Below are 14,218 nucleotides of genomic sequence, written 5' to 3'. Positions count from 1 at the left end.
CCTAGTTGCCATGCAATTTTTCGGTTACATAAAAAGGGAACTATAAATTTTAATTTTTAACGAATTTTTTTATTAGTAAAAAATATACGTAACTTAAGAATTAACCTACGTAACAAATTTTTATATTCTTTAATTTGTATTATGTATATGAGGGGGTTTGCACCCTCGTTAATACCTCGTTCTTTACACTAAATCGTAAGTTTTGTCCCAATTCTTTAAGAATGACCCCTGAATCAGAAAGGCCGTAGAATAAATAGTTGAAATTAATAAAAAATACTATAGCATAAAGAGCAAGGTATTTATCTCCTCCTAAATACCTCGCTCTTTATGCTAAAGTATTTTTAGAACCCCTCATATGCGTAATAATCTCTGTTCGTTCTAAGTTTCAATGCTACTCTTTTCTTTCAATTGAAAAAACTTTTCCATGTTTATTTTTTCATTGTTTTTTTTATAGTAATTTTAGAAAATCCTGCGCCCTTTTCATTGAATTTCTGTTCCCCCATGGCATATTTCTCCAAGGAAAGATCCTCCCACATAGCCCCCTCCCCTCAACCTCACCCCCAAAACCAAAAAAATCCCCTGAAAACGACTGTACACTTCCCAATAACCATAATTATATGTAAACACTGGTCGAAGTTTGCAACTTGCAGCCCCTCCCCCAGGGACTGTGGGGGAGTAAGTCATTCCCAAAGACATAGTTATTATGGTTTTTGACTATGCGGAACAAAATGGCTATCTCAAAATTTTGATCTGTTGACTTTGGAGAAAAAATGAGCGTGGGAGGGGGCCAAGGTGCAATCAAATTTTTTGGTCACTTAAAAAGGGCACTAGAACTCTTCATTTCCGTTAGAATGAGCCCTCTTGCGACATTCTAGGACCACTTGGTCGATACAATGATCCCTGGGGAAAAAAAAAAACAAATAAACATGCACCTGTGATTTGTCTTCTGGCAAAAAATACGAAATTCCACATTTTTGTAGATAGGAGCTTGAAAATATTTCTATATGGTTCTCTGATACGCCGAATGCGATGGTGTGATTTTCGTTAATATTCTGTGACTTTTAGGGAGTGTTTTCCCCTATTTTCTAAAATAAGGCGAATTTTTTCAGGCTCGTAACTTTTGATGACAAAGACTAAATTTGATGGAAACTTATATATCTAAAATCAGCATGAAAATCTGATTATTTTGATGAATATTTTAGCATCAAAATTCCGTTTTTTGAGTTTCGTTTACTATTGAGCCGGGTTGCTCCTTATTACAGTTTGTTACCACAAACTGTTTGATAATTACCTCTTAAGTTTTATTATTGACTTTTACAAAAAAAGTTACTCATAACATGGATTATCAGGTTCTAATAATTACAAGCTATCATGTTACCACTCATGCGAAAAGTCTTTGATACTAATTTATTTAAGGAGTTGTATTTCTTGCTTCTTAGAAATCTATGAAAGAATATTCTTGTTTATGTGTTCAATTAATAGAATGATACATGGGGTCAACTAACAACATCGTCCGCAAGACAACAGGAACTAAAAACCGGATACCAGTACTTTCTCTTTCTTTTGAGGACTAGATAACAACTGTTTGCCCCTTCCCCAAACACACAAAATTCAAAGTCACCTTTCCCCCCAATCCACCACAAAACTGTTCCTCCAGTTTGAGGATTGAGCTCCAGCTCAATCCTCTTGCCACAAGATAAAATAGGGTAGATTTATCAAAACTATTGCTTTGACAATGCTTATTTATAAATAAAGAAAGATGAAGCTAACTGAAAATATCTTAATAAGCAGTGAGGGGAGAACCAGGACACTTTATTTGTTTTAAATTTGACTTTATTTTTAACCTAATTTCTGTTCATTTTCGGTTTAATCAGTTCATTTAAACTAATATCTGTTTGTTTATGTTTGACTTTATAATTGACCATTTCAACTTGTTTCATGTTTAACATTGCATTTAAGTTTACTAAGAATTTTTTTTTAACATTTTAAAATTTAATTTCTGTTCATTTCTTAAAAGACATGCTTTTATGTTTAACTAATTACAGGAACGTTTATTACATAGTATTTGTTAGCTTTTTTGCTAAAGAACTAAAATTGGGCTGAAATTTAAATGCTAGCCAAAATTTGAATATGCTATTATAATTTCTAATCACTTTTGTTTGTGCGCAATAGTCCTTTAGTACTCATGGCTTTGGAATTACTGGACTACAAGATTATACCATCACTATGATGAATACTGAGCAATTTGTTAATAATGGACACCAACTTAATGCATTTAGATTCTGGACTTCTTTATTGGCATACTAGTCTCATTCTTGGAGGTTAAGGACAGAGCTTATTTCCTTTTTATTATAAAAGAAGCTTAGAAACAGAACATATACACTTGTCACAAAAGCATGTTGAACCAAGGGTCATGCTTCCAAAATGATGAAATCAAAACTATTTGTCAGTGGTGATCAATACTTGCTATATCTAACCATTTCAAAACTCACTACTCAAAGAGTCCACAGTTTTTTGGAGGAAACTGAATGAGTTTCAAAATGATCTTGGCTCCACAAAACATTTAGAGCTTAGTACATTATGTTCTTTATAATGCCTCATCTATACCCATCTGCTTGTCTCAAACTCATTTTTAGCACAGTCTTAGTCATTAAAATGAAATTTTGAAACCAGCTAGCAGTTGAGACTCTTTACTCATATAGGTATTAAAAAATATCTATGCTTTGTAAAGAGTGGCTGGGGAAATTATTTACTACCATAGTGAAATGTAAAAAGTACTGGGAAAAGGGAAAAAGGAATTGAAATTATGCTAGAGTGGGTAGAAGACTAGAATTGGGACTGTTGAGAAGGAAACATGTTAAGAAAACAATTCTAACTCTATTATATACAAAATGGTGGCTGGTATTTACCCACCCAGCATTTCCCCCTGGAAACTACTCCCCCCATGGAAAATAAGTCTTTCCAAAGTTGAGAATTTTATTTGACTGGTAAAGCTTTAGTTTTGTCACAAGCTGTCTAAAATGGAAACTATGCTGCTTTGCAGCATAGTTTTCTTACTACACCACTTAGAAATGCTAATTCTAGAAGTGCATCCATTTTTTATCTTTCTAAAATCCCCCTTCAAAGAAACTGAAAATGCAGAAAGTGGGCAGGGTGTTGAAGCCAAGGAAAATGTTTGAGTTGGACAATGTGGATGAATACAAAACATAAAAACAATATGCAATCATCAGAATCTAGCTATATGCAGTAATTTAAAAAAAAAAAAACTAAAATATCCTCCCTTCAAACTTTTAACACCACAAAAGTTTGCCCTTGACTAACCCCAATTTCTCAGGAAAATAGGGTTGCAACAATGAAACACCATGACCATAACAAACAAGGCTTAACCAATTAGCAAAAAGCATGTCATAAACATCAACTAACAATTCAACCAATCAGAATACAGACCTTGCACTACTGTCTGCAGGTATCATAGACTAATATGCTTTGCTCTATAAATAATGTTACCAGTAACCAAAATCAGGCATTTGTTTTGTTTGAAAGTGAACTATCTAGGACATTAGCACTAATGGATGCACAAGTTTTTTTAATATCTTTTGACTTCCTACTATACAGAAATTACCAGTGATGACTGGAATTAGTATTTAAAATATAATTTGATTCATATTGTACAATCCCAACTTTTCCCTTGTCTTCAAAAGCCTGCCCACTTTACACATTTTTATTTTGCCCCATGGAGGTGGAGGGTCAACCAGAAATGGATACACTTCTAGAATTTGAATTTCTAAGTGCTATAGTATGGAAACTATGCTGTTTTGCAGCATAGTTTCGATTTTAGACAGCTTGTGATGAAACTAAAGTCTCAACATTCGATTTCAAGAGCAGAACATAATTTAAACTTTACAAAAAAAAACTATGCATTGTGAGTTTGATATAAATGTTCTGATATTTATTCTTTATAGTCTTAATACTTCTTTGTTTGTAAAAGTCAAAGAGTGAAAATATATAAATAAAGAGCAAGCATAAAGATAAAGAAAAAATAAAGATAAGCATAAATAGCAAGGTCTTGTGGAAGGGACAACTCCTTTCATATACATAATATTTTATGTTTGTTTGAAGTTTTTATGTTGCTCCTTACTTTCAGTTTTTAAAATTTAATTTTTGATCATCTTTAAATAATACCAGGAAATCTGGCTCTGTCTCCATGAAAAAATCTAGTACTTGTGCATTATACACCATTTACTCAAGTTTACAATGTGTAAAGCTTGAGAACAAACTGGTTTCTTTGCTACATTAGAAACAAATTTGGGCTATACATTTGCACATTAGGGGTGGGGTGGTAAAGTATAGCAGGTCTGCATGCAAAATGTATTAGGCATAATTATTCTGCATATTTTTAAGCAAGAGTTGATTTCTGACTTCAAAACTTTCCAAATATTTTATCCCCCCCTTTTGTGCAAATATATAGCACAAATTTTATATTTTCCATCTATTATATCACTTATCTTTGTCTTGTCTTATTGCCTTAAATTACCTTAAATCACATTTGCCAGCAAGATAAGGTGGTAGATCCTCCTGTAGTTCTTGCTGGTGGTGAGTGATGTAATTATGTTGGCTTAGCTTCCCAGTCCAGCCTCCACTCAGTCCTTTCCCAGTTCCTGTCAACTCCAGCCTTTAAGGAGTGTGGAGTCTCAGCTTGGATGGTAGACTCAGATAGACTATATCAAAGGGGGACCACTCAAACGGAAAAGAAGCTACATTGTTCCCTTCTCTGATATCCAGGCAGGTGAAGCTTTAGACTGTGACCTCTTGAATTGTTAGCCAGGGAGGGGGTGAAGATCTGGTCCAGGTGACCAAATTTGAAAATTTTGCATGCCATGATCACATCTCCTCTATATCTTCAATATATGAGGGTTGGAAGTCTCAGAGACCTTAGGCAATCCTGGTAAGGGACATTATTTAAGCCACAGACCAGTTTGGTTGCTCTCCTTTGGACACTTTCAAGGGCTCTTGTGTCCATTTTATTTTGGGGAAAGGCCAAAATCAAGCCAAACTCAAGGTGGGGACAGACAAGGGATTTATAAAGTTTTGTAATCACACATGGCTTTCTGGTTACAAAAGACCACTTAATGAGTCCAAGAGCTTGATTAGCTTTTGCAACCTGAGCCTGAGTGTGGCTGTGGAATTTTAAATCTTTGTCTACAATGATGCCTAAGTATCTCTCCTTGGCAACTGCTTCTAACTGATCCCACCCTATATGGTAGGGATGGTGGGGGTTATTGTGCCCTAAGTGCAGTACCTTGCATTTAGTTGCATTGACTTGTAGGGCCCCAGGCCCTATCTTGATGACCAGGAAGATAGCCTGTCAAGGTTCAGCTGAATGCAGGCTCTTTCTTCTTCAGTTTCAGAAAGCCCAATGAGCTTACAGTTGTCATCATATAATGTTAAAAGGTTGCATAGATAGGTTGTTCAGTCATTAATATATATGCTGAACAATGTTGGCCCAAGGATGGTTCCCTGTGGGATGCTGCTTATAACTGGGGAAGTGGAGGAGAAAACTGGATTGCCATTGTCAGTGTAGATCATGACACATTGAGATCTTTCAGTTAGGAATGCTCTAATCTAATCAATCACACCCTCATGCACCTGGTAAGCTTTAAGCTTCAGCATTAGGTATGAGTGTTAACCTTTGTCATTTATTATAATAAGCTAAAACAAACTAATGAAGAAACCAGTTTGTTGTCAAGTTTTATACAGCATAAACTTGAGTGAGTGGCATATAATGCACAAGTGCCAAAATTCCTTATCTCAACAAAAAGTAAAAAAAAACACATAAAATTCTCAAATTTAGAAATCCCTATTTTCCATAAGAGAGGGGGGTATCTTTAAAGGGGTTAATTTCCATGGGGGGGGGGGGTCTGTAGGGCAGGGGTATTTTCCATGGGGGCAGGTAAGCTATATGCTGGAGGTATATGCCTAGAACCATTCAGATTAATTACAGTTAACATGTTTTGATTACACTTTCACTGTAGGCTATGTTTATCCTCCCCCACCTTAATATGGAAATAGTCTTGTATATAGGCTAGTTCAAATTATATATTTTCTAGGTGCTTCTTGTTTCTTTATTTTGTCAATAATGATACAAGTTACAGAAATACAGGTTAAAACAAGAATGATACATGACAAAATGTGAGTCTGCTTCATCAAAAAGGAAAACCTTTCAAGTCCTCGGGGAAGAGGGCAGGCAACAACTAGAGGATCTTATTGCCTAATAAACATTATGTCTCTTAACTGTTCTTATATCCAAAAGGAAACGCATGAAGCCATTCATTAAAATAACCATAAAAATGAGGAGTGGACCTATGTCCCATTACTTTTTCATGTACGCCTAGGGCTTGTTCTTACCTTCTTCTTCCAGTCTTTCCCTTAAATTTTTCATCAGAAACTCCGGTGTCATAGTCCTATACGGATTGTGGTAAATAAAGCACCTTTTTAAGACAAGCCCAAAGATTCCATTTGTCTTGCAAATAGAAGGCTTCAATTGTACTGATATATTAAACACCATGTCTTGTTTGTGAGTTTAAAAATTTTGGGTTCTAAAGCACTGTTTCTCTTCTTATGGTATGACCACCCTATAAACCCCCTGAAAAATTCTTGGTAATTTTTGGCAGAAAATTGGTAGATTTTCTTGTAAGTTAGTTTCAGCACGGCCAAAAAGTCCATTTGCCCTATCTTACAATGTTAAAAAGGGATTCAGGTATAAAGGCGTTTTTAGGAAATGTATGGCGAAGTTAATACGTGCTAGAAGCCTCAGAAACTGAGGATAAATGAGCACAAACGCCACGTAAAGTTTCAGGAACACGATTTTACCTGTACGCACTGTTTTGGTGGGGCATTTTTTTTTTGTCAAATCAGCTTCCGTGTTTCCTCCAAAAGAGATTCTTTCAAGAAGTAAAAAGTATTCGGGCTTAGACAGAGCCTATGTTCTGTAAGAATTTTTTAAGTTCACTTAGAATCAACGCGGATTTTGTTTACACAAATATAATCCAAATCATTGCCTCCAAAGGAACTTAAACCTAATTTGTTTTGCGCAAATATCCCTTTAAAATTTCTTAGAATTATTTATATAATTGCTCTGGTATAACTAGCAAATAAAAACGGGACACAGGTTTTTAAAAATCCAAATATCAAATGGCGGATTTGAAATTCTATTTCCCTCAATTTCTGAATCTTACGTCGGGTTATGATATAAATTTTCCGGAAAAAAGGTAGCCTTTGATAAAAACAATGCTCTCAAAAGCTTACTGCCGAGGTTTTCTAGCCCTCCCCTCGCAGAAATTTCATCTTATTGATTCGTTTATTAATTGGTGTCCGGAGAAACTCCGGGCTAGAAACTTCCAAGAACCAAGACCTTAGCGCAACCAGCTTCTAAGATGACTGTTTATGTTCAACAGATCCATATGATTTTTATGTCTATGATTTATTATCCATATATCATTCTCGACAGGGAAAACATGATACGTAAGGACCAAAAATATTTTGAAAAGTAAGAAAACTAAACTGAAAAACATATTCATGGCATTTTGTACACCTTATCTCGAAGAGGAGATATTTATTTCTGGAGCTGGAAGAGAGTTGGCAATGCAGATTCGGACATTAAGGAAGAAGTTTTTAAATAGCCTAGTTTTTGAATTGCCAAGTTGAAATAAATTTAGTCTCAAAGTAAGGAGTAATATTCTTGACAATGTGCTTTTTTAGCTATCTTGAAAAGTAGTTGATCAAGGGGAACAAAACTCAGGAATTAATTCTCATTGGTCCCCTGTGAAGGTGTTATGAAGCACTTACCTTCATTGTTCTAAAGGGTAGCCTACTGACCTTTTATACTCTTTGTGCTACAAATAGAAAACAGTAAAAAACTGACTGGCCAAATTAAGCACAAAAGAAGTGTTTCAATCCTCTGACCTTCACTTGATCCTGATTTAAAAGGTTTCAAGATTTTGAAAAACTATTTCTTAAACTTAGGAAACAAGTCTTGCCATAGCTTAAAATCCAATCCTAGTTTGAAATTATTCCTGCTAGAAAGAAAACATTATAAAATTTGGAAAACAATTTTAAAAAGTCCTAAAAATACTTCTTTATGTTAGGCTATAGCCTAGCCTACCATTCCTAAGTTTATGGTTAAAAATAGAGGCTCTCCCAAAGGTAACATGCTTCAGTCAAAAGAGATGTAATTAGATTTAGACTGCTAATATTATCCTCATTTTATAGTTGCACTACCATTTTTGATAATTCACCCCTGACCCCACCTTCAAACCTATTCTTGCACCCTAAACTTGCAAAACCTCTAAAAGCTCATTCATTTTGCTAACATTTTCATCTAAGATGCTGAAAGCATCATCATAATCTAAGTCTAGGAGAGTTTTACTCCCCCAATTAATTCTGTGTTCTCCTATTATCTTTTCTGTGTTCCTTAGGACAAAGTCCATCAAAATGATCCATATAAACAGGGATAGAATGCACCATTCTCAAATCCTGATTTTAATTTGAGATCAGCTACCAACCCCACTTCCTACCCTAAGTGCAGCAAAGTTATCCTAATACACAGATTCTCTAAGTCTAAATATTATCACCATACTAAGTAATTTACTTCCTACAGAAACCAGGATAATACCTCTATATTTACCACACTCACTTTTATTGCCTTTCATATAGAGAGGCTTAATGAGAGTTTTTTTTTATCACTAGGTACTTCTGCTTTTTCAAAAATTGTATTAATAATTTTCAGTAACTGATCTATAACCTTAAAACCATCATATTTAAAGAAACTCAATAATCACACTATTAGCACCTGGGGCCTTATTATTTTTAATCCTTTTAGTACCATCACTAATTCTTCCTCAGGAAATTCATCTTCCATCACATCCAAAATGTTACAAATTTTTCAATCTTTTCTATACCTGTTCCTGTAACCCTATCAGGGTTTATAAGGTTGTTTCCAGGATTTTTTTTTCTAGGGGGAGGTGTTTACAAAAGATTTTTTTCAGGAGGGAGGGAGTTTACAAAATATATTAAAAATTTGTTTATATCCATTTTGTTATGTTTTAAAAATTTAGATAAACATTTTTTTTTGGGGGGGGGGGTTGAAACCCCCCACCACTGGATAGGACCTTGATAATTTAGCACATTCTCAAAATATTCTGCCCAGCTCTCTTTAACTCTCCCTTCTCACTAATTGTGACCCTGTTCCTGTCTTTAACTGAGAGAAGTCAAGATTGACTATTCCCTCTACATCTTTTAACATGCCAGTAGAACATTCTACTATTATGCCATCTGTCTACATCTTCCAAATCTTTGGCAATTTTATCCATGGCCTCCAGTGTATGCCTTGTTAATTCAATTTTTAATGCTTTCTGTACTTTCTTTACATTTCCCTGATATTTATATGATCAATTGCCCAAATAATTCTTGTACAGGTCCCCCCTCCTCTCTATTAAACATAAAGTATTTTCACTAATATTCCTAGCTGTGTGTCTAACTTTTTTCCCTAAGAAAACATCAGCAACTTTACAAAGTATTTTTCTAAAATTATTCTGTCTATGTTATACATTGTCAAGTTTTAAAACACCCCAGTTTAGTATTAAATTATTCCTGAAAATATTTATCAAATTCTCATCCTGGAATCTACAGACTTCATAGCTTCCCAGAAGTTTTTGGCCAATGTAAGACCAAATGGTGCATTGCTTTTAACTAGATTGTTATACCTATAAAATTACAGCAGTCTCTAACCATTACTATTTCCTTTTCCTATACCAGATTTACCTGTGCTAAGACACTCTCTATACCTGTTTTTACCATCCTGTGCAGTAAAACTCCTTAATCAAAATACCATATTTCCATGTGGAACCCCGTCTATTTGTTCCTTAGCTGTAAGCAAAATTTATGTGAGCCACTACAATTTCCATTCAGCTTGTTCTACCAAGTATATACTACTATGATTTTTCATTAGCCCTACTCCCTGATTATGCACCCGATCCTTCCTGTCTGAGTAAATAAGTTCTATATCACCCAATTCCATGTGTAGGAAGAAGAGAAGAAATCAATTGATGAAAATTTATATTATTGATTTCATCTATTTTCTGAGTGAAAGGTACTAAAGCTCTCACTATTCCTTTTGTTTGAGAAGTATTCTTTTGCTTTTTCCTGTAAGTTTATTGAGTGGTAGGAGAATCTGGAATTTTCCTTTCCTTAACTTAATGTTTCCTAGCTCTTCTAGCCCCCTCAGGGAAGGCCAATCATCTAATTGGCTGTCAGAAGCTGATATTTCTATTTTTGTATCTCCAATATCCAATGATGATAGCCAGAATGATACCATGATGATAGCCAGAATGATACCATGATTACTGTTTCAGAGTCCCTAATCTCCAAGAACTGATACCCAGCCAAATGATGATTTTCAGACAGTGGGCAGAAAACAGAAACATGAAAAGCCTTCCATAAGTCCTCCTGAAATAACTGGAATTTCCTTAGCCTGTAAAGCCTATATAAATAGAGCCTATATAATAGGCTCTTAGCCTATATAAAATTGGCAGTATCTCTGTAGTGTCAGAATGGTGGAAACCACCTCTGAAATATTCAAAGAAAATAATGTTGTATAACATACCATTAGATCTGTCAACTGAAGGCTTGAAAGATGGTCTTATGAACAACAAGGGGGAAGCGCTGGGGGTTCTTGGAAGTTCATTGTATGGGCAAGCCAGATTCTAAGGGAGGAATAAGCAGTAAGAGTATCCTCTTTATCTTACCTGTCAGTTCCCAATTTGACTTGGTTTTCCTTTCTGGTCAGCTAAAAGCTTGTAAAATATACCAAGAAAAGCCTCTCCAATGCTCAAAATGCTTTAAGCCTGGTCACTCATCTAAGTACTGTTCTTCCTCTGAATTAGGGTGCCCCAATTGCCTTGGTAATCATTCATTGTCTACAGAAATTAGATGCACTGAAGTTCCTAAATGTACAAATTGTGATGGTACTCATCAATCAACAGATCATAATTTATCTCAAAAATATGTTCAAACAGGCTAAATTTTTAAGGATTGCTCATCTAGAAAACTTTCCTTTCCCTATAGCTGCAATGGAGCTGGCCAAGCTCCCATGTGCCATCAGGTCTTAGGTCTAATGAGGCTAAGGAAGTGAATTTAGCCCTTCCTCAAAACCTCTGGCTACAGGTCCCCAAAAGCAACCAAAATCAGGCACTCCTATTGAGACATCTCTCCCACAGTTGGTTAAGGAGCAACCCAATGTTGCAAAAGAAAGTCCAGCCCTCCACAATCCTAGAACTAATCCTAAATATTGGTTTGAAAGGGTGGCAGCTTTTCCAAATATTTCTACTCAAGCCAACACTATGCACAATAGAGTTGGATGTCATATGCAAATTTAATTGAATATGTTGCATCAATGGACCAAATCTTCCAATCAAATTTGTCCAAAGACAAAAGAGCTAGTATAACAAAAGACATTGCAGAATACTACTTCTCCAATTCTATTTTCAATGAAATAGAAACAGAATTATCATCAATTCTCTCAAAGTATCATGCATGCCACCTATTCAACCTCTCCTGTGTTAGCTAAGCTGCACATCCTATAGTGGAATTGTGCTTCTTTTAAATTCAAATAAACTTGCTGATCTTATCCACTGTGCAAACAGTAATAGAATTGGAATTATTTGTCTACAAGTTCATCAGTTCAAGAAAATCAAAATGCCTGGGTACAAGTGCTACAGGAAAGATAGATCAAGTAATAGAAAGGGAGGGGGTGTTTTGATCTTTGTTCATGATTCAATCCAACATTCCCCTCAACCTTTAATTATCTACAGGGATGAAATTGATGTTGTAGGTATAATGATTATCCTAGCTAATGGTAACCATCTTGCCATAAAATCACTATATAACCCATTTGGGAGCAAGGGCATCCAGTATATTGGAATCAGAACTATTGGGTAATAATACCTTTATTTTTGGAGATTTAATGCCCATAGCCCTCTCTGGGAACAATCAGCTGGTAGCAACAAAGCAGGAAGAGAAATAGAGTAAATTTTGTCTGATTTTCTAGACACTTTGAATTTCACTCCATTTAACTTCCAGACCAGGCACAAAATTTCATCTAACTCTTTTTCAACTATAGATCTGCTTCTGGGTCCTTCTTTGTATTATGATCTAGTTCAGATGGTAAAGGTGGCTTCTCTGCAGTCTGATCATTCTGCAATTCTTACATCATTTCAAGATTTATACTATTCTCCCAAACTCCACATACCTACATTTAACAACTCCAAAGGCAATTAGTCCGTTTTTTGTGAGATATTAAAAGAAGTAGACTTTTCCTTTGTTTCTTCCAATTCTGATATTAATGCCATTCAATCTAATTTAAATTAATCCTACTGCAGTTAGCTAAATTTGCAATACCAAGTTTCATTTTTAAAATTCAAAAAACCCAAGAACTGGTGGAATGATGAGTGTAGGGTTGCAGTTTAGGCAAAAAGAAAGGCTTGTAAAATGTTTCAAAAGCACCCATCTCAGTCAACATCAATTCCTTGTAAGCAGGTGAAACTAGTTTGTAGGGGAGCTAAACAGGGTACATGGTTGAATCTCAGCTCAAGTATTGGTTTTAGAGCCCCATTTTCAAAAGTTCACAATTTCATTAGCCAACTAAATAGTGGGAAGCAGTCTATTGATGACCATAGCTGTGATATCATTCAGGATGGTTATCCAATTTTATCAGATAAAAAGAAGGCAGATAAGTTTACTAATATCTATAAAAATGATTGCTCAGATTTTCATTCCACCTGACCTCTTATTTGGTCAAGCCAAAATTTCCCAGATGCTTGTAAGATTGCTCAATTATTTCCAGCTTTAAAACATTCTTACTCATCTAGTGATTCCCAGTCTTACCGTCCTATATCGGTATTAACTGCCTTTAGTAAAGTTCTGAAAAGGTTTGTCTTATCAAGAATTGAGTGGTTTGCTGAAGTCAATAATCTCTTTCCTAGTGAACAAACAGGTTTCAGAAAAGGACATAGCTCTTTAGACAACATTACTCAGCTTGAAATTAATGTTTGTATCTCACTTAAAATAAGACATGTCACAATGGCTGTTCTGTTTGACTGGTCAGATGCCTATGGTAATGCAGTTCACAATAGATTATCGGAACTTTTAATTAATCTTGACTTCCCTTATTCTTTCATAAGTTTTATGAATTCTTTTCTAACTGATAGATGTTTTTATGGTCAAGTAAATCAGTCTAGAGGTTAGTTAAGTTCCATTACGAGAGGTCTTCCTCAAGGTGCAATATTGAGCGCTCTTCTATTCAACTTGTATGTTTCTGAATTTCAAGTATCTCATGGATTTGGCCTTTATGCAGATGATTTGATTATTTGGAAGTCGGGAAGGGATATTGGCCTTCTTCAAAGTCTTATTCAACAGGATATAAGATTAGTCCAGAGATTCTCTTTAGTTCTTGGCTTCCCAATCTCAATCAGTAAAATTAAAGCCATTATATTTACTAATGGTACTAATGGGTAAGCAGAAGAATTACCCATTTGTCAGAATCCATGATAAATACTGTGTTGTTTGCAAGGATGTAAATTCCTCAAGGGGTGAAACTCCTCAAGGTCATCCTTCAGCACTGTTACCAGTCACAGTTTTAGTTAGGAAAATAAAAAAAAGTTTCTTATTCTGATCAAATGGCTCTTGTATTTCAGGATTTTTGTATTCAAGTATTTTTTAGTAATTTCAACTGTTTATTCTACGGCCTTTGTGATTCAAGGGTCATTCTTAAGGAATTGGGACACAATTTAAGCTTTAGTGTAAACAGTGAGGTATCGACAAGAGGTGAACCTCCTCATATACACAATAAAATATACGAGTATAGAAGTGCATTACGTAAGTTAATTCGTAAATTACATATATTTTTTACTAATGAAAATGTTTGTAGAAAATCAAGTTCTAGTTGCCTTTTTAAGTAATCAAAAAATTGGAGAAAAACTAGGCTTCCTCCCTTGCTCATTTTTTCTCAAAACCTTCCGATTAAAACTACGAGAAAGCCATTTAGCCCCAAAAAAAATATATATGCAAATTTCGTTTTAAATATTTATGTGCGGAGAGCCAAGATCAAAACATGCATTAATTAAAAACATCCAGAAATTAAATAAAAAGAATAAGTTTTTTAAAT

The 14,218-nt window shown here is 34.9% G+C and overlaps 2 protein-coding genes across 4 annotated transcripts in view; one reads left to right on the top strand and one right to left on the bottom strand.

The window, feature by feature from the left end:
* The window catches only part of LOC136028188 (large ribosomal subunit protein mL38-like), a 32,744-nt gene extending 26,125 nt beyond the window's left edge, over nt 1-6,619 (bottom strand). Inside the window, exon 1 of one of the 3 annotated variants that reach the window (XM_065705891.1) lies at nt 6,406-6,619. In XM_065705891.1, coding sequence (XP_065561963.1) covers nt 6,406-6,565 — 160 coding nt within the window. In that variant the 5' untranslated portion in view covers nt 6,566-6,619. The other 2 variants (XM_065705893.1, XM_065705894.1) reach the window with 2 other exon arrangements.
* Nucleotides 6,620-7,636: 1,017 nt separating this feature from the next.
* The window catches only part of LOC136028187 (motile sperm domain-containing protein 2-like), a 105,271-nt gene continuing 98,689 nt past the window's right edge, over nt 7,637-14,218 (top strand). Inside the window, exon 1 of the mRNA XM_065705890.1 lies at nt 7,637-7,722. The gene's annotated coding sequence lies outside the window, so the exon portion shown is untranslated. The remainder of the gene's footprint in view (nt 7,723-14,218) is intronic.

Source organism: Artemia franciscana, chromosome 6 (assembly GCF_032884065.1).
Source record: "Artemia franciscana chromosome 6, ASM3288406v1, whole genome shotgun sequence".
Lineage (NCBI taxonomy): Eukaryota > Metazoa > Arthropoda > Branchiopoda > Anostraca > Artemiidae > Artemia > Artemia franciscana.
Note: the sequence above shows the minus strand (reverse complement) of the source record. Positions and strands in the feature narration are given on the sequence as shown.